At 39.3% G+C, this 21,795-nt stretch overlaps 1 protein-coding gene across 1 annotated transcript in view; it reads right to left on the bottom strand.

Moving 5' to 3' along the window:
• Nucleotides 1-21,795, bottom strand: part of IARS1 (isoleucyl-tRNA synthetase 1) — a 105,792-nt gene that overhangs the window by 39,499 nt on the left and 44,498 nt on the right. Inside the window, exons 15-20 of the mRNA XM_035558434.2 lie at nucleotides 15,343-15,469; nucleotides 10,782-10,855; nucleotides 10,227-10,421; nucleotides 6,503-6,589; nucleotides 5,842-5,925; nucleotides 1,660-1,807 (exon numbers count right to left, since the gene is read on the bottom strand). Of these exons, the coding sequence (XP_035414327.1) occupies nucleotides 1,660-1,807; nucleotides 5,842-5,925; nucleotides 6,503-6,589; nucleotides 10,227-10,421; nucleotides 10,782-10,855; nucleotides 15,343-15,469 (715 nt within the window). The remainder of the gene's footprint in view (nucleotides 1-1,659; nucleotides 1,808-5,841; nucleotides 5,926-6,502; nucleotides 6,590-10,226; nucleotides 10,422-10,781; nucleotides 10,856-15,342; nucleotides 15,470-21,795) is intronic.

Here is a 21,795-nt window from a genome sequence, read left to right as displayed (position 1 = left end):
AATCACCAAAACTATCTGCTTAAGCACCTGGATTTTCCACTGGGGTCTTCCACCCTCCATTTGGCTGATCTTGCAAGATTTAACAGGATCACAGCAAAAAGCTGCAAAGCACACATGAGATAACTCACAGGTTAAAGAGGAAAAACTGAAATATATTTTTGGGCAACACACAAGTTTGTCTGAGGAATGACGTCTAGGGATCCTGAGAGGAGATTCATTAAATATTAGGCTCTGAAGTGTCCAGACTTTCTTCCCAAAAGGGGCTGTTAAAAATATAAAACCATTTAAGTCAGCTATTTACTGTATCATTTACTGAAGTCAGCTGCCTTTATTGCTTCAAATGGCAGCTCTCCAAAGTGATTAAGCTTCTACTGTAATTTCACGTGTAATACAAGGTTTGAACTTGTTTTTGCTTAGTTTCCACTCCCATAGAAATCTGCACTAGCAAGTGGTAGCCTTCCATCATTAATCTTCACTGAAAGATTATAATTAGTTTCAACAGAACCTATACAGCATACATGCAAAGTCTTCAATTTAAATGAAGTATTACTGCAAGAAACTTTAATCTTACTTTCATTCTGGAAGCGTAGAAATTTGTGTCATTCTTATAGCATTTTTTTAGCAGACTTGTAATCTGCAAGTCTAAAGCATTATTGCAAATGATTTACCTTTCTTTCCATTTCTTCATTTTTTTCTAACTAACATTTAAATTTAATTTTTAAAAATAATTAACTGTCACGTTACAGAAGACAATCTTATTGCCGTGGCTAATGTATTCAGCGTCAAGTATTCCCAAGTTAAATATTTTTATGCAGATTCATAATTAAAGTTACAGTACACGAAGAGAGGCATTTTCAGCAGTGGCTGCTGTGACAATTTCTTGAGCTAACTCATTACTTGTTTGCAGTTCTGTTTTAAATCTGTGTGTTATTAGGCGATGTTCTCAACACAGAGAAACTTGCAGCACTCCTTTCTCACATGTAGCCATACCTGACTACACGATTTGGGGTAACAGCAAAGAAAATGCATCAGCACTTAAAGCAGTATTAGTGACACTTAGTTCCTTCAAGCTACTAGAAGAAACACTGATAAGACAGTCCCTAGAAAACCATCAAGGCTTGATATGGACTTTTCAGAAAAATTCCGTCAAGCACTTGCAGTACTTGGGCTTTTTACTGGCGTTCCCAAAAACATGACTAGCAGAGCTATTTACTTAGAAACCCATGAACTGGAAAGCCCCTATCTTGTTCTCCAATTTCAGGAGTGTGAATGCAATAGCATCACATTTACCTAAAATATAGCATTTATCTAAAATAGAGCATGAGTTTCTCCTCTGAGAAACGCCAGCTTTTATGCCTTGACAGTCCCCTACATTTCAGTCCTGCTTTCTACGTAATAAGCTTGGTCAAGAAGAGAAAGATGCACAAGTGATTAGCTTAATAAAATAGGGTACCAACAGCAAATACAGAATTTTACAGCAAACATATGCAACCTGACCCACCTTTGAAGTCAGGCTTACTTTGAACAAGAAGGTCAAGATCAGGTGACACCCAGAGGTCCCTGCCAACCTAAATCTCTCTCTGATACTAATTCTCTGTAACAGTGGACAAAGCACAAAAATTCTTCCCCTTGGCATTTCCAGACTCAAGAGATCTGTACCTTATGTTCCAGGATCTGAACATTCTGAACAAGAAAGCGGTATGCGTTGTACCAGGGCAGGAAGACATCCTTCAGTATGTCCCTTACTCCTTCCTCCTTAAATCTCAAATTTTCTGCTCTTACCACAGGAGAATTGATAAGGTATAACCTGAAAAATAAGAACACAATACTTAAAAGCTTAAAACTGAATATAGTAATAGAAATGCACTTAAGCACACAGTGAATTCTGAGAGCTGCATAGCAAGAGAAAAATACCCAAGGGAGCAGTCTCACACTAAGAACCCTAAAAAGGACAGTATTGTAAGCATGTTACATATTGAACATATGATAATTCACTTCCTAGTGCCATGGGATTACTTTTATCACACTGCATACTGAATTTCAATCAGAATTCAAACTTTCTTTTTTAATCTAAAAGTTAATTGAAGTCACAACAGGTACTCAGATGCTATCACAATATAAAAACAAGCATTGGATGCACAGAATTAATGTTCATCTTTATAATGGCACCCATTATTTTAATAATATTTTGAATTCCTTAACAATGACACAGCACTTTCTACTCAATCAACTTATTTCCACCAATTAGAAAAAGCTTCAGGCACATCACAAGGGCCTGAACAAGGCAAAAAAGGAAAATCAGTTAAAAAGCTGAAATTGATGTTGTCAGAAAGTCAGCCCAAGAAGAGGAGAAAGGACTACCTCCTACAAATACAAATGTGCCTCAGCTCTAGAAGTAGCTCAGAAAGAACAAAGCAGAGGATTCAGATCACACTAACTATTAGAACCTTCCAGAACCACGGGCATCTGCAGCCAAGGATGTTCATCTACACCTGAAATCCAACCTATCCAGTAAGACCCTTCTCAAGACAGTCTTGCTTAAGCTAACAGCTCCTCACATCAGAGACAAGACATACCCCTGGCTTCCTTGATCAGTTTGCAAAAAAATCATCTTTATCCATATCCATTTTATTCCCTACACAAATTCTCCATTTACAAATTGTTACCTATCTTGTTACCTCAAAAGGAAGCCAGGTCTTTCTCAGGTAACACAAAACTTCCACAAGAACTTGATTTAAATATACTTCATTTAACTTTCGAAGTATGAAAAACAAATGAAACAATTCTTGGAGACTTTGGCATTTCCCAATAAAAATGAATTTATTAACTCATTTCCTCATGCTTTGTCAACTTTAAAAATCATGATTCTAAACTAATATATCTTTACAAACTCTTCCTTTAGGAGGCTTTAAAATCTTAATGTGGTCTGACACAGCAAACTCAAGAATAGCAGGTCATAAAATCTTTAGGAGAGCGTTTCCTGCATAAAAATAAAGACAGTAATGCAAAAATATCAGCAGCACAGAAACTGGCTTTTACAGAACTGTATTAAAAAAACACAAACGAGAAAAAAACAATACCAAGCGTTTTTAAACATGGTAGCTGAATTCATACTATGGATTTACAAAAACACAGAACAATTAGGCATGATAATGAACTAGTAAGCCCTTAAATGAAACCAGAATTTACAAATATATCTATTTAAAGCAAACCACCTATCACAATTATTTGCATACGTGCTTATTTTACTTGTTTATTTCAGAAGTAAAAAATAATTTAAGCCAAATATGAGAGCTAGTCTGGCACAAGGGTATACTCCATAGCCCAGGTCTTTTAGCAGTTAGGGACTTACCTAAAATAATGACCACCACAAATTACCTCCACTGTTTTCTTCCTCAAGAGGCTGCGATGCAAATTAATCAAAACTACGAAGCATCCGTTAAATTGTACCTTTGCACCCACCTCAGCAGTACTCTCTGCAGAATCTGACTGTCAGAAGTCCTAAGACAGCTTTTACAACAAGAAACCAAAGAAAATGGAGCTCTCCAAGGCCACAGCTGGTTTCAGTTTTTTGTTTGTTTTAATACAGCAGACCTACACTGCCTTACAGCATGTGAATGTTTAAAGAATATTAAATTATTCTAATATAAAGATCTGCCAATTATCATATGAGAAATGAGACACCTGATGAAGGAGGATTTCTAACAATTTTGTTACACCTAGTGGCCAGAAAGTGACCAGTGGCCAGAAAGCGGCCAGTTTAGTTACACCCACTGGCTAGAAAATAAAACCTTCCTCAGATCACACCAGTATTATCAGGTTGTTGTAATAATGTATGAGAAATAATAAAGTAACTACTTTTTCATCTCTCTAAAGCAGTAGTCTGTTGCATTATGTTACTTGTTCTGCATTTTAAGAACAGACTGAAAGGGCAGAGTAATGTAAAAGCAATTCTTACCTCGAAATACAGGAAAGCAAAGGGCCTATAAGCAGTATGACAAGCAAATTTTTTCTTTCCTGATGTAATTCAACTTTAACACCTATCCAATCTGAGTCACAGCTCTCAGGAATACCAAAATAACTGTTTTTGGCAATTCTTACAGATTTCACACAGGATTCAAGCTTCAGGAAATCTGAAATTGGGTTGTTAAATTTACTGTGCAATCAACCTATTTCTTCTGTTTGCCCTTGCCATTCAATTCCATATTCATTTAAACAGCTTACATGAATATTTTCTGCTGATTTATTTATCAAGTTACTGCTGAGAATACTTCAAAGCTGTACCTAAAGCACACAGGTATTCTTTATATATATATATACACACATGCATATATACACACATGTATATAATACATACACACACACACATTCTGCAAAAGCTAAAGTAACTCTGTGGGGAAGCAGTGCCAAGGAAAAAATTCAATTGTAGCTTTTTCTAGAAACAGAACACATCAAGCACTTCAGTGAATAGGCACAGACAACTGAATCACAGAGCTCCTTCCATAAATGAGCCCAGTCTGTAATGATTTTTACTCTCTGTGTGGGTGTATGTATAAATAAATGTGACATTAAAGAACGAGTATAGAGGCAGAAAAATGAATTAGCTTTTTAGAAATCAAAAAACATGAATAATGGAAGTGTAACTTCTGGAGTTTAAGATTTTTAAAAGGCAAATTTTTTTTCAACTGAAACATCACTCATGATTTAAAATCTCTGGCAGGAACAACTCCAAGCCTTTTCACTCAGTTTCAGCTACAGATCCACTGACATTCTGCTAAATACACCTTGACTTCTTATAAAGAACAATTTTGATAAAATTTAAGAAATCCATCCAGCCCTCCACTGTAAGCATATATACAAAGACAATTTACTTGGTCTTTAAATTGCTAAAGCTTGAAAAAAAAAAGAATTTCATATCTGCTTTTTTTTTAATCATCTAGATTACAGCAGTAACTATCTTTCTCAAAGAAAAAATCCCAGCACGCTAAGCTTTTATTCAGACGAATCATTACCACATATGGTTGTAGAATATAATGAAGTATGTGCAACAGTGTAAGGTTTTCTTATATACAGCAAGAATTACACAGCTCTTGAGAAATGTATAGGTAGTGTACTCAGTTATTAACATGTCTTTATTATGCCTTTAACTCAAGGTACCACTTTATGTACCTAGCTGGTACATCCAGCCAAAGTACCAGGTGACTGCATAATTATGTTTATACATTTGTATAATTTTAATGAAACACTTGAACTGTGTGTTTAATCACTGATCTGGACAGTTTATATATATACACAGTAGGCTGTTCAAGTTCTGCTTTTCTGGTTTCACTACTGCAAGCATATACTGTATACTTTTATCATCAAAAAAGAAACTTTCTCTTTAGAAAATGATTAATATAAGCAGCAAACAAATTTATGTGTATTATACAGTAATCGTTCCCTAACTATTTAGCAGAAATCTGACAGTACTGATTCAAAGATTTCATTCAGTTTTCACTGGGCCAACTCAATGATTAGCAGCAATTGCAGACATGCCAGTCTGAGTGGAATCTATACAATCTGGAGATGTTTTCAGACGAGAGGCCTCCATTCGGCACATCAGCTTTGGTCTATACCAGCCTTGACGGAGATAAACTAACAGTATTAAAGTCCAGGCACTTTAACTACTGCCAGTTCTTTAGGTCATCCACTCAGCTACTGGCTGCCATACAGGTCTGAAGTTTTCCAAAATTAACTTTCTTGGTACTGATAATTGTCAAAAACCCATATGCAGCCCTCCTGGTACATGTCTACTATAAACAGACAACATCAGATTCTACATGAATTTTTAAAAAAACCTACCTTAGTGCATCAGCTCCATAACTATTTACAATAGCCATTGGATCAGGATAATTCTTCTTCCTTTTGCTCATTTTTTGACCATCACTAGAAAATATCAGAATGCAGGAGTAAATTCCCCAAATTCTTGTAATAAACGGGCAAAAATCCAGCTTAATTTATTCTGCCCTATTATGTTCTCGGTAGCAAAGACAATAATACACTAGCACATCATTTCAGTATGACTGCTGAACCCATGAGAGCATCTGAAAAAACAAGCAAACAAGAGGCTCCCAAGTTACAAATCCAAGCAGTAAATCCATCTTCCCTGGAGAAACTGGGTGAAACACACTTGGTTTGAATCAATCCCTCCCACCCACTGGCAAGCCTACATGTTAAGTAAAGGGCATGAAATATAATTATTTAAAATTACATCTACATCTACATTTGTGATCTCCTTTACCCTGCATAAATGATGCATAGTATTTCCTATTCTGACTTGTTACCCATTTGCCCTCTCTAAGAAGGACTAATCCTGCTGGCAAGAAGCAAGTGCAACACAGCTGGGATGTATAAACCTCACAAAGTCCATTCATGATTTAATTTCTGAATTAAATTCACAGGGACTTTAGTGAAATATTCTTTAAATAAAAATTGGTTCAAGAAATTACTGATACACACCAACCTGGCAAGAACTAGGCCATTTACAATTACATTCTTGAAAGGAGGCCTTCCAAAAAGAGCAGTGGACAGCACCAGCAAAGTGTAGAACCTGGAACGAGACAATGCAAATGTGACCTTCTAACGCCACTAAGCTGAAATCTGCACACACTTCATTACAACTAAAATTCTAATTACACTGTTTTATTCTAGCAAACTTATATTTCAAGTATGTGAAACATTCATACGGCAAAGACTCAGAAGAGGAACTTATTTTAAGTAGACTCTTTTCCTCCGTGGCACATCGTGCTGTTTGCTCAGGTGTGATCTACCAGTCTAAGAGGACAGAAAAATTGTGATAGTAACCAATAGCAGGGTTGTGAAGAAAATAATGGTAGCATCTTCCCCTTACAAGCAGAAACACAGGAAATAGAGTTCTGTCCCTGAACTAGCTTCCTATTTGCTCACTGCAAACTTCCAGATACAGGATCAACTGGAAACAAACATAAAAGGTTTTTGTTAATGTGTGTATTATCCAACCCAGCAAACAAAAGCACGGACACAGCTACGACCAAAAAGGTAACTCAGGAAAAGTGAGCAGAGCCTCCTTATCTTCTTATCAATAAAGGTGGCTGGTTAAACTGGCCAGTTCTGTAGGTTCCATGCAACAGAGGTCACTGAGGTTTTCTCCCCACCCCACGGGATGTGTTTACAATTATTCTTATAAACTGTCCAGGACAGTTGAGACATCACTTGTGGGCCAAGTGCAGGTACCTACTGTTCAATATATCAGCACTTGACTGTACCTCAGAAACTAGGTGGAGGTGCAAGATGTGGCAGCTTCTTACTCAGAGACTGAACCTTCAAGCAAAGCAGAGGCCTACGAGCTTCTGTAGCTGCACTGGCGGTAATCAGTTTTATGAAAATAACTGGAGGATGGGCCACAGCTTTCTCAGTTAAAAATGACTATTGCACTGACAATTGCTTAGCAACCTTAAAACAGCACACGATTACATGAAAGCTAATTGATTCAGAACAAGGCACAGACTGCTGTACCTCCCAACTATGCATTTGCAACAAGATTTAGTGGAAAAAAGGCTTGCCTGCATTTTCCAAAGGAGTTTTCATCAAAAGCTACATGTAACTGGGAATGCATTACTGCCACTTGTGGGTCCCCAACTCTGTACAGGCTGCTGTGCGCAGTACTGGCGATATTCAGCGGCATGCATGACACCTCTGGTGCTTATGCCTCAGAGGGGCTTTTAACTCGCAAAAAAACAACCTAAATTCACATGGCAAGATAGAAATTCTCTTTGTTAAACTGCACTGTAATTCCATGAATTTTAAGAAACACTCTTCACCTGCACACAAACACATGCACTTGGAAGCACCCTCGTCCTTCATTTCTAGCCTTCTTTAAAAAAACCTTAAACATAAATACCTGAGCGCTTCTTCAGATGACCAATACCCCCAAAGCCTATATGACTGACAGGTCATTACTACCATAGCAATACTTTAGTATCTAAACGTACCTTACTGGCAAATTCCCATCAGTTTCTGATAAGTCATAAATTTGCATATAATTACAACAGGTGTATTTTCAACTAAAAAGAATAGCATACAACCAACTAGAAGAGAATTCAATTGTTTGCATTATGAAATTTGTACAGATGTGCTGTTGGTGCTGAGAGAGCATATAACTGAGAACTTTTGACAAATTTTGTTATTCACATCATCAAACCTGATGACCAGTGCGCTCCCCCCAGCAATGAGGTAACCTCGTCAACAATTCCAAGAGTGTCCTGTGAGCCACGCAGAATGAGAAGAGAGTGGCACGTAATTTTCGCAGATTATCCTTCAGAAAACTCACCTCATCTGAACATTTTCAGGAGTGGTCACAGACACACTTGATTCTGACAGCTCCCTAGACCTCTCTGCTGCTTCATTCATATCTCAGGCTGCTTACGTCCTTGCAGATACACAGCCATCAGCCAAAACAATATTATAAAAACCAAACAGCACAAAGATAAAGGTTCACTTCTTTGCTTTTCCTCTCCCTTTCTTGTCTCCCCCCAAAAAGGAGAAAGCATTCCCTCTGTTTTCTCTTTTCTTGAACACCGCGGTTAAATTCATAATCCTGTAAAGCATGCCAATAACCTCCAGTTGTGAATTCCCTGTAGGCCACCACATTCTCACTATAACTACAAATCTTGTGGTATCCACCTACAAAAAGTAAATAAATCAGAGAGCTTTTCCTCTCAGTTGGTCAAGACTAGAGTCTTGTTACCCAGCTACTCTCAGATTTTTTCCTCTGGCCTTAACAAATACAATTTAGCTCCTTCTCATATCCACACAAAGTTATGAAAAATATCACTCTTAGTTCATCACCTTGGTCACATTCATTTTACCCTTGTCTCTATTCATGTTACCCCTTCTCTGTTGCATCAAACAGAAGCCACCAGACCTCCCATCACCTGCGCTCTTCACCGTATGTCAGTTCTCACTTCACATCAGTTGCAGTCTCTGATCTGACACAACCCAATCTTCATTCTCAATTTTATCCCTTCATATAGAATGTTTCAAATAAGAATTTTCTTTTTCTTTCACAAAAGAAAAGTGCTCTTTTGCAAATCACCAAATGCTTGCTATTATCAAAGCACCGGCTTATTAGCATATACAAACACTGTAGGGGAGGTATGAGCATCAACATACATGTTCACGTGTTTCGATATTCCAAAGAACAAGATGAGATGGGCTTAGGTATGAAGATTCATAGTAACTCTTATGCTGATGTCAAATCCAAAAAGCTATCTACTCCAGATTATAATATCAATGTCTTCATCTGCACATTGCCCACAGTACACAAGCCAAGTGTGAGGGCTCAAACTGAAGCACAGTGGGTTATGTGCTTCATAAACATAATCACACAGTCCCAAATGGCATTATCAGCAGTTTGAACTTTTCAGCTAAATTGGTAAGGTGATTTGGTTAAACCTACTAAGGGAAGGGAAAAAAATGCTGCTGCTTCCAACAGCAACTTGCAGACAGGTCAACATCAGTGAACTGAAATCCGCAGTTATGTTTACTATTTAGAGAAGAGATCTTGATAAACTGGGATAGTGACAGTTTAGTACATCTGGATGTTGCAATGGCCTCAACTTTACCTTAGTATCATACTATAAAAAGGCCAACTTCTGTAAAAATTACAAACGCATTCTTTAATGCTTTTCATCCACCACCTCTCCCCCGTGTGCTTCAAACGATAGCACAAAAAGCAACGCTGCAGTATGTGACGTACTAATCCACTGTTACATCCCAATCTCAAATAGCTACAGAATAAATCCTGAAACCTAAACTACTTGAACATTGCTACTGTATTTACTGAAATCATAGCTAACTTTAATAGATCTTTTATCCACATAAAAATCCCAAACCATGTTTAGTTCTGTTGAACTTTCACAATTCAGTAGCTCCCTTGTGTATTTTAAGAATGTTTATATGTTGTAGATTTTTTTTTGTTATAATTTTTTTGTGTGCATGTCTAAATTGCAAACAATGCCCTTTTATCTTTATAAAATGTACCAAGGAGAAAAACAGTTTCTGACCTTCTTGTTTGCACACTGTTACTTTTATCTTCTTTTATGCCTCTTTTCTAATCAAAACATAGCTATACAACATTCAAGGATCATCCAGATACAATAATTTGCCAGATGCTGAGCAATAACATTACAAGTATGACACAAAATTACCATCCTCGGGTTTGGTCAATGCCTTCAGCAATGAAGTCAGCAGGGAAAGCATCCTCAAGTTCTTTTTTGTTTTCAAATGGATAATGCACTTGTGCATAAGGCATACTTCCGCTCTCAAACCAGCAATCAAAAACTTCAGGGACCCGGTGCAATATGCCCTTTCCACAGCGTGAAGGGATTGTCAGATGATCAATACTATGGGAAAGAAAAAGATAGATGACATCTAACCAAAACAAGAATCAACACAAAGAAGTTTACATTATGCTTGCACATAGGTACGATAGGCATTTTGGTTTAAGTTTTAAAGACTTTTCCAAATGCAAGCTTTTCCTTTGATAACTTTTACAACTTAAAGCTACTTCAGAGATTTTGTATTAACAGTGTCTAGGAAGGCAGAAGAAAGGAAAATGTACACATGTTAATTCTGAGTCTTAAATCCTCTTACTACTTTTGTATTTTCCCTAGATCCATTTCCCAGGGTTTGGGCAAAGAATGAACATTTCTTATACCAGATCAACTATTTTTAACAACCAACAAACAGTCTCTGTGACTGACCTTTCTCGATGGAGATCAGTGACTTTCACTCCTGACAGCTCTTCCAATTCTGCCATTGAACCAATACAAACCACCTGTAAAGAGATATGAGAAGCATACTCAGTAATTTGTACACTTTTTTTTTCCCTTTTTTTTTTTTTCACTTTTTCACTTTTTTTTTTCTCTGCAACGTTAGGCAGGATATTTGTAGGTCAGTGTCTTCCTAGTAGCTGATCTAGCTGAAAAGCCAAAAAAAATTTGCACAAAGTCCCCCTGTTCAAACTGACAAAGCAGCAAACAATGCTGGAGATTAGAAATCACTGCCCTGGTTTGATACAGTTCATGTTACAACAACTGGAGACTTGGAAGATCAAACGTGTTGGCAGATAGCAAAAAAGGAGAGGGCTTATTTGTTTTGTTGTTTTTCAAACAAACTGTAAAACCATAACCTCTGAAAAATCCTCAATCTTGCCTTCTACATAGACAGTAGTTTCAGATCCCACCTTTGTCATCTGAAGCTAAGGTAAGCAGCCAAATAGCTGAGTGTAAATTTTGTATCTCAGGTATAGTGAATTGCTCACATTAACAGTATCTTATTCAAAGGGAAAAAAGAGTCACTGGTAACAAAGGAGTTGATTAGAAAATCTACAGGCTTCACTTAGTTTTTATTACATTAATCTAAGGAAACACAAGCTGCAATCCTGGTCTGGATTTTCGAAGTCTGATCCCACATGTTACCAGTCCAATTCAGATGAGCCATGGAAAAGACAAACAGATCTGACAGGGAGGAGTTAAACGTACCAACATAAAGAAGCTAAAAGTAGGCTAGAAATTTTTCACATAAGGTAATTTCTAAAGTTATTCTTGGACAGAAGTAGTTAGGGTACTGCTCAATTCCTACAGCTAGTCTTAAGTATATATATGTATATATTTATACACACAGAAATTGTGACTGACCAAAAGGGTTTGGTGTGTTTAATCCTACAAACTGTCATGAATTCCAGAGATTAAAAAGAAGTCTAATTTGTTTTTCAAACCATGATTTTCCCTGTCTAATTCAACTACTGATCTGCATTACTCATCAGTCTTCTGTTGTTACTTTTGAAATGTAATTTTGCCATCACTTGTTTTATTTCTGTATAGGAAGCGAAGCATTGCAATGATTACACTGATCAAATCTGCAGTTTGTATAGCGACCCGCACTGGGGAATTGATCCCAATTAAAAATATAACTTTATAAACAAACCATTTTTAATCCTGATTAGTTCCTCATTCACCATGTGGCCCCATAAACAATCGTATGGGAGCAAGTGAGTGGGCAGCAGGTGCTTAGTTCAGCACTGCTGGCAGAAGAGGGGTTGTTTTGGGTTTTTTTCTAAGCATCTGGTGCAACCACAGACCTCTACCGAGCAGAACATTTTCATAGAAGAAATAAGCCCAGGTCCACATCTAAAAAGCCAACAACTGTCAGAGGAACACAGATAAGACCATACTGAGGAAGGCTGCCTCTGTCCAAGGCAGAAGGATAGGGCTAGCATCCCAAGCATAGCTCACTGGGTACCTGAAGGCAAGAAAACAACACAAGAAGTAGATAGGAATCAAGTCCAGTTCTTCATTAGGTTACACCCACTTGTTTTGGCAGATTGGTTTATGCTCTCAAATCACAGCTATGGCTTCAGATAATTTTCTTCAAATGTTCAAATGCATTAGTAGCCAGATCCCTTTCCCAACAAGCCACTTTTTCCTCCTGTTTTATTTTTCAGCCAGATCAACTACAAAAACAGCTTTATCAACATTTAATAAAGGACAGCAAAGATTGAAATAAGTAGGCAGGGACTGGAGGCTGTTCGACCCTGTTTCAGCATTACTAATGTGAAATCAGAGGTCAAGGTTAAATACTTCTAATGAAACATTCATTAGCATTATATCTATGTAAATTAGGATTATCCGTGTAAATAGGAAGACTACGGGCATCCTGCAACATTCTTGGACCTCAATGTTCCTGTGCTCTGCAGTCCCTATTAAGGGAAAGTGTTAGCTTTTATGGGTTTCTCATTTCAGAGCTGTGAAGTACCTATAATCAAAGAATGAGGAACACTCAAAGAAAGAAGCCCACGCAGTGCAGCAGTACACCAGCAAGACATTCTGGGATTTTTAAAAAGAGCCTTCTGAATAGTGATCAGTTAAAATAAATGACTGATAAGGTCAGCTCAAAGTGGTGTTCCCAAAGCAGCCTCCAAGGAGACTGGAGCAGATCAGTTCCCTCCCACTTCAGCAGAGCACAGCCAGAGTCCTCTCGCTCCACATCTACGATGCAGGACTGTGCACCAAAACTAGTCAAGGGTTTGTAGTTCAATGAGTGACAAGCAATGAAACCATCCAAGAGAACTTCTGTAACACCACTAAGTATTTAACACTATGATTTGTATGCAAGTTCTATAAAACTAACTAATGTCCAATTTATAAGCTTGTTGCATTGCTGAAAAATTTTATCTACTCTAAATGAGATGTGTTCCTACACTGAGAAAATCATTAAGATTTGAGGGCTTAAAACAATAAAACTGTCTTCAAAAACGTGGTAATAAACGAGCTTCAAAAACTAAATTCCATTATGCATCTCTACCCGATAATTATGCTAAAATAAAAATAAGATAAAAACCAAAATAAAACTGTGGGAAACCAGATATTGATTTGTAATAAAATTCACTTTAATACCAATTAATTCACCTTACTGTATATTAAATAAGGAACTGTTATTACTTCTCCATGATTTAATACGCACGGCATAATTGCATGCGACAGTGTTCTTCTGAGAGCAATACATGAAGAGGAGGTTCAGCAATCTCACATGGCACTAGGCTGCATTAAAACTGAAGTGAGGAAATTTTGAGTGAATATTATTTCTGTATGAGAGCAGATGTCACTTAGATCTTGATTTTTATATCAGTCCTGATAGCATTTAGTTTCAAAGCTATACCCCCACACATCTAAGAAGAATGAATATAAAGAAAAAACAAAACTTGAAATTTAGCATGGTCCAGAAGCCATTCTTAACTACTGAACAATGGTATGCAATCTTTAGAGTAGACAGAAATGTATGCAACCTCTACAGATAAAAATACTAGATACGCTGGTGTTTCTATCATTGTTCAAGAACATGAAGCTCTGAGGAATATTTGCAGTTAATTTCATGTAAAAGTTCCATCTTCCAACCTAGATGTTATATAGTTATTAAAAACAAACTTACAAAGGCAAAAAAAATCTGCACACACAGGAAACAGGACAGCAAATGCAGTATTATTAGAGGTAGGGAGTGGAAGTGTGGGGGTATGTAGCTTTTACACAATCTTTTTCAGCTGTAAAATAAACTCCTGAAATACTTTAGCACAAAACTGAAAGCCTTTCCTCTGTCTTAAAACAAACCCTGTTATACTGAGTAAAGTATTTCAATTGTAACATTTATTTAAAACCTCTAGGTACTAACTGTCAGTCTTCAAATTAAACTTTAACCATTATATGGAACAAAGAAGTACTTGGTTTGCCAGTAATTTACAAACACACTCATAGCATAAATGCAATTCAAATGCCAAGGCTTTCTTAGATATTTAAATCATAAGTGCAAGGAGTAAATTCTTCCCTTCCTCACCATCCCCACCATCTGCCTAACAGCAACATTTCCAGTCAGGTGGAAATATAAAATGCTTTATGGTACACATCTAAGTAATAGTGCAGTTTAAGACAATACTCTTCTGGAATATGCTTTTCTATTGTCAACCTTCCATGTCTCAAATGAAAGGTAAAGACTGTTCAAATCAAGGGAGATAAAGCAAAGATTTGAGATGAAGCCAGCAGTATTTACCCTCCATGAACATCCTGACGTTGATCGCCATCTTTCCAGCATGAGGAAGACTGGTCACATGGGTCTAACCCACGTAGGAATAAAAAATCCTCACATTTTATGCTGAGAAATAGTTTTGAAGCTTGGTATTTTGACACTAAGAAAATGGTTATCACCAGAACTGTTACAGATTACTCTCTTGCTCAGTGAATATTCATTTCTAGCATTAGCCTTATATACTTGCATCATTCTACTAGATTCGCATTTTTACATGCTACTACATTCACATTTTTAGCACTACCAATGTGTATTTTCACTGTTCTGCTATGGTGGACTTGCTTTTATGCCTTCAACAATTCATTTGGCTTGAAGCAACCAAGTATCAGAACTTCAAAAAACACATTGAAATGACCAAGTAAAGATCTCTTCCTTGGCATTTTCTCACTGCATTTCTTACGCCATCAGCTTTCCCAACACTGAAAATACTTCCCGGAAAGATAAGATGAATTCTAATGTTAAAAAAAAAATTGCTTAGAGTTTTCAAGCAAAATCAATGAAAATGTGCAAGTATGTGTGCAAATGCATGAACACGTGCATATTTCTATCACCTATTATAGATACTCCCATACCATTTAGATACAATAAGACTTAAGACTGCAGCAGCCAAAGACATAACAGTCCATCAATATAAGCATACATATAATACAGAGATTTTTCTGTCAACCGAAACTTTCGTTTTCTTACCTCTTCAAAATCATCACTGACCCACAACGGGATGGGCGTTCCCCAGTACCGGTTTCTAGATATAGCCCAATCTCGTGCATCTTTAAGCCAGTTCCCAAAACGCTTCTCCCTCACAAAATCTGGAACCCTGTTTCAAAAATAAGAAAAGTATTCTTTTATCACTGCATTCAATCTAACAGGAAACTAATAAGAATGTTTCTGTTTGATCTCATCCACAAAACAAGTTAATTGTAAATAGAAGGGCCCTTTCCCAACACATGGGATGCATTCGGAGACCCAGAGTTTAGTCTAAAGAAGGGAGCAGCCACACTACAGAAAATATATGGTCTCTTCCACCTTTTTCTTTTTGAAGCACTTGGCCCTCTAGCAAATAATTCGTTGAAGAATATATATATATTTTTTCCACAGATCAGCCCCAAGAGTAACAACCAAAGATGAAATAATCCTTTGTAGGAAAAATTAAAGAATGGATTCACATGCGCACAGTAAGGCAGGAGTTTGCCCAGCAGCAGCAGATTTATGAAACAAGTGTGAGCATCCCTCAGCAAAAGCTACAGATGGAAATGAAAGCTACCGTCTCCTAAGTTTCACCCATGATGGTACCATGTGAAGGTCTAAAGACCTCTTGATGTCAATATTGTCTAAGGTGAATAAAAACTACTTTGATAAGACTCAATTAAATACCATTCTGAAGTTCTACAACTTCACTAGTTATTTCTAGATTTATTTTGGACTGCAGAGTTATCTTTTCTAACATTTCCGAAAGAAAAATGTGATATAAAGTTTTTTAAAGTTTAAAAAAAAGTTTTTAAAAGTTTAAAGTTTTTAAAGAGAAGGCAAGGTTTTTGTTTGAAGGGGGTGGTGGTGTGGCTCTCTATATTAGAGAGTGTTTAGATGTTGAGGAACTTGAGGCTGGGAATGATAAGGTTGAGTCCCTATGGGTTAGGATCAGTGGGAAGGCCAACAAGGCAAGCATCCTGGTGGAGGTCTGTTATAGACCACAGAACCAGGATGAGGAGATAGATGAGGAGTTCTACAGGCAGCTGGCAGAAGTTGCAAAATTGTCAGTGCTTGTTCTCGTGGGGGACTTCAACTTCCCAGACATACCCTGGAAGCACAACACAGCCCAGAGAAAGCAGTCTAGGAGGTTTCTGGAGAGCGTGGAAGATAGCTTCCTGACGCAGCTGGTTAGAGAGCCTACCAGGGGAGGTGCCCCATTAGACCTTCTGTTCACAAACAGTGACGGACTGGTGGGAGATGTGGTGGTTGGGAGCTGTCTTGGGCACAGTGTCCACGAAATGGTTCAGTTCTCTATTCTTGGCAAAGTCAGGAAGGGGACCAGTAAAACCGCTGTCCTGGACTTCTAGAGGGCTGACTTTGAGCTGTTCAGGACACTGGTTGGCAGAGTCCCTTGGGAGGTAGGTTCTGAAGGGCAGAGGAGTCCAGGAAGGCTGGGCACTCTTCAAGAAGGAAATCTTAATGGCTCAGGAGCGGTCTGTCCCCACGTGCCCAAAGATGAGCCGGCGCGGAACTAGACCAGCCTGGCTGAACAGAGAGTTGTGGCTCGAGCTTAGGAGAAAAAAGAGGGTTTATAATCTTTGGAAAAGAGGGCGGGCCACTCAGGAGGACTATAAGGATGTTGCGAGGCTGTGCAGGGACAAAATTAGAAAGGCCAAAGCTCATCTGGAACTCAATCTGGCTACTGCCGTTAAAGATAACAAAAAAAGTTTTTACAAATACATCAACACGAAAAGGAGGACTAAGGAGAATCTCCATCCTTTACTGGATGCGGGGGGAAACTTAGTTACAAAAGATGAGGAAAAGGCTGAGGTACTCAATGCCTTCTTTGCCTCAGTCTTTAGCGGCAAGACCAGTTGTTCTCTGGATACCCGGGACCCTGAGCTGGTGGAAGGGGATGGGGAGCAGGATGTGGCCCTCAGTATCCACGAGGAAATGGTTGGTGACCTGCTACAGCACTTGGATGTACGCAAGTCGATGGGGCCAGATGGGATCCACCCGAGGGTACTGAGCGAACTGGCGGAGGAGCTGGCCAAGCCGCTTTCCATCATTTATCGGCAGTCCCGGCTATCAGGGGAGGTCCCAGTCGACTGGCGGCTAGCAAATGTGACGCACATCTACAAGAAAGGCCGGAGGGTAGACCCAGGGAACTATAGGCCTGTTAGTTTGACCTCAGTGCCAGGGAAGCTCATGGAGCAGACTATCTTGAGTGTCATCACGCGGCACTTAAAGGGCAACCAGGCGATCAGGCCCAGTCAGCATGGGTTTATGAAAGGCAGGTCCTGCTTGACGAACCTGATCTCCTTCTATGACAAAGTGACACGCTTAGTGGATGAGGGAAAGGCTGTGGATGTGGTCTACCTTGACTTCAGTAAGGCTTTTGATACCGTTTCCCACAACATTCTCCTCAAGAAACTGGCTGCTCGTGGCTTCGACTGGCGTACACTTCATTGGGTTAAAAACTTGACTGGATGGCCTGGGCCCAAAGAGTTGTGGTGAATGGAGTCAAATCCAGTTGGAGGCCAGGTTACTAGTGGAGTCCCCCAGGGCTCAGTACTGGGGCCGGTCCTCTTTAATATCTTTATCGATGATCTGGATGAGGGGATTGAATGCCCCCTCAGTAAGTTTGCAGATGACACCAAGTTAGGTGTGTGTGTCGATCTGCTCGAGGGTAGGAAGGCTCTGCAGGAGCATCTTGATAGGCTGGACCGATGGGCCGAGGTCAACTGCTATGAAGTTCAACAAGGCCAAGGCCCAGGTCCTGCACCTGGGGCGCAACAACCCCAAGCAGAGCTACAGGCTGGGAGATGAGTGGTTGGAAAGCTGCCTGGCAGAGAAGGACCTGGGAGTACTTGGTTGATAGTCGGCTGAATATGAGCCAGCAGTGTGCTCAGGTGGCCAAGAAGGCCAACAAGCATCCTGGCTTGTATAAGAAGCAGTGTGGCCAGCAGGGCTAGGGAAGCGATTGTCCCCCTGTACTCAGCTCTGGTGAGACCGCACCTCGAGTACTGTGTTCGGTTTTGGGCCCCTCGCTACAAGAAGGACATGGAGGTGCTCGAGAGAGTCCAGAGAAGGGCGACGAAGCTGGTGAGGGGTCTGGAGAACAAGTCTTACGAGGAGCGGCTGAGGGAGCTGGGATTGTTCAGCCTGGAGAAGAGGAGGCTCAGGGGAGACCTCATCGCTCTCTATAGGTACCTTAAAGGAGGCTGTAGCGAGGTAGGGGGTTGGTCTATTCTCCCACGTGCCTGGTGACAGGACGAGGGGGAATGGGCTAAAGTTGCGCCAGGGGAGGTTTAGGTTGGATATTAGGAAGAACTTCTTTACTGAAAGGGTTGTTAGGCATTGGAATGGACTGCCCAGGGAAGTGGTTGAGTCACCATCCCTGGAGGTCTTTAAGAGACGTTTAGATGTTGAACTTAGTGATATGGTTTAGTGGAGGACTTGTTAGTGTTAGGTCAGAGGTTGGACTAGGTGATCTTGGAGGTCTCTTCCAACCTAGACGATTCTGTGATTCTGTAAACAAACTGAGCAGCTAACATTTCACAATATCCATATACCTGCTCTGAAATTCAGAAGCATACTGTACTGGGTCGGGCTGGGATGTTAACTTTCCCTGCAGCAGCCCATACAGTGCTGTGCTCTGCACTTGTAGCTAAAACAGCAGTGGTATCACACCAGTGTTGTGTGTGCTGCTGAGCAGTGCTGGCACAGCATCAGGACTCTCTCTAACCCTCCTAGGAGGTGGGCAAAAATGTGAGAAAAGAAACATCACCAGGGCAGCTGACCTAAACCAACCAAACGGATATTCCATACCATATGATGTCACACTCAGCAATAAAACGTGGAAAAAGGAAGAACAGGGGAGGGGTGGGCTCTCGTTGTGAAAACGTCTGTCCTCCTCCTGAACACCGGCTACGTGCGTTGAGGCCCTGCTTCAAGGACGTGGTCAAGCATCGCTCATTTGTGGGAAGTAGAGAGTAATTTCTTTCCTCTGCACTTCCACATAGCCTTTACTTGTTTTGTTTAGTTTTCCCTTTCCCTTTCCCTTTTCCCCTTTCCCTTTTTTTTTTCCCTTTAGCTAAATTGTTAATTGTTTAGTTAAATTGTTTAGTTAAATTAATTAATAATAATCTTTCCTTAATAATTATTTCTTTTTCCTTTAGTTAAATCATCCTTATCTCAACCCGTGAGTTGTTCTTTCCTTTACTTCTTCCCCCCCTCATCTAAGGAGGGGGAGTGAGAGAGGGGTTGTGGTGTTCAGCTGCCTAGCATGGTAAAACCACCACAAATACGCAGGCTCTCAATTTGTTTTAGAGTAGCACTCATTACTAGTAACTTTTCTGTGCTGACCTTAAGGGACAATCTCTCTCAACACCAGTGGAAACTAACTGTACGAAGATCGTTAGCATTTGCCTAACATTCCACTAATGTGGAAAACTTCTCTTTACATCACTCCTAAACTAGTTTCCATTTTTCAGAAGTTGTTAGACACTGATTAGCTGAAATTATTAGTCCCATTTAACATAGCTAGAGGGTGAAACAATCCCCCAATGACATTAAAATGCTAAAAGTTTCAACTCTGCCTCCTCAAAACACACGTGAAAAATTAATTTTATCCCCAAAGTGGACGTTAACCAAAAAAATGTACATGGTGTGACCTCTCACTCTCTCTGAGCTAAGAAAACATGTAATTTACCTCTTTGGGTAAAACTGTCTGCCCCTGCTGCCAGTTTTCAGTGGAACATAAGACACAAACCACTTCATCTACTACAAATCACATTCATGACCGTGACTTGTTGCCACTTTAGAGGTACAGTACAGACAACCGTTAAATAAAATGTAAAGAACCTGTGTCTCAAACAGATTTGGAGCTCATCACTCAAAAAATGCGTTACTTAAAACAACTTGTTCTGCCCATCACACAGACGCTTCTCTCCCATGCTGTAACTGAAGAAACTTGGCCTCATACAGACTACTCTGTACTGCCATTAATTTGTCAGCACACGGTCTTCCTTACAATCCCCAGCTAATTCTTCCATCTGAATTCCCAAGTACACTGTGAACAGAGTTGTGACTTTGATGAGACCGTGATAAAACTGGCCCTTAGCTTCCAAGAAATTTTGGACTGTGTTAAATCACTTACCTAAGCCCAGAAGATAAAATAGTCCCCTGAAAGTAACCGGCTGCACAACTCGCTGAAGTACAAACACTGACCTCTGTGCATCCAAGCTGTCCTCACAGCATGGATATTTAGACGCTTTAAGAATTACAAACAGAAAAACAGAAGGCCACCCACGTAAATAGTCCTACTTTCCAACACAGAAACATAAAAAAGCCCTTTGCCATATATCGATACACGTCTTCCATGTTTAACGAAGTATCTGTCGCAAACCTCCTTCAGTTGAAATGCATATATTTCAGTTGTATGCTGATGACTCCATTTGAATATGGCTTGATATGACAAGCAAGGTGACAAGTGCTACAGTCCATACAGAGCAACCCATCGCCAATAGGCACCGAACAGATTCAGACCTCAAAACAGGTCAAGCCCCAGCATCAAACATTTCTACAAGTCTGCAACAGAAATCAAAGCGGTGATTTCACTTCTAAAAGATTCCCATTACAGCCCCTGTGCTGCTAGAAACTTTTAGAAACTTTTTTTTTTTAATTTCCCAACTGGCCCACAATTTGTGTTGGTTTTGACCTTCAAATTTCTCTGCAAAATGACACTGATAAGATTTTCTACTTCCTTCTTAAACATTTAGCAAGGTTAAGGAGACTGCTGTCTCAGCAGGTTGTGACGCTCTCAATTTATGCCTTCAGAACAGTGTGGGATAAAAGCTATTTCTACTTCCTTGGCATCCAGGATAGTGCACTAAATAAACTTCAAGATGCAGACACTGCAGCAGTTGAAAAGTTCACAGAACTGATCTTCACAATACCAAGAGGTAAATATTGATTTGTCAAATTATAAATTAGGTCTTGAATAAAAGTAACCAGTTTCAACTTGCTTCAATTTCTCTTGTTACTCCAACATCAAAACTCTGGCTTAATAAATTAGAGATGATGACAATTACGAATCTGCTTGAGATTTGGATATACATTTTTGATTGTTTGCTCTCATTTTTGAAGCAGATCTGAGGTTTTGCTAAATTCACGCATCACTATGAATGAACAATGAACTCCCCTAACCTTTCTCGGTAACTGCTGATTTTCTTAGTGTCAAATCAAGATTCTATGTGATAAACAAAAAAAGACTATGAAGATCAAAGCAAGTCCAGTCCTTTAATAAAAGGTATTAGCCTACCACAACAGAAACCATTTTCCTTGCCTTCAAAGTCTATGCACTACAGACCATCCATGTCACAAAGCAAGTGGGCATGGATTTGAAAATTGCACGAGGGAGCATCTCTTCAATCCCAGAGCATGAATGTG

This window comes from Cygnus atratus, chromosome 10 (genome assembly GCF_013377495.2).
Source record: "Cygnus atratus isolate AKBS03 ecotype Queensland, Australia chromosome 10, CAtr_DNAZoo_HiC_assembly, whole genome shotgun sequence".
Taxonomy (NCBI): Eukaryota; Metazoa; Chordata; class Aves; order Anseriformes; family Anatidae; genus Cygnus; species Cygnus atratus.
This window is presented reverse-complemented; position numbering and strand designations above follow the sequence as displayed.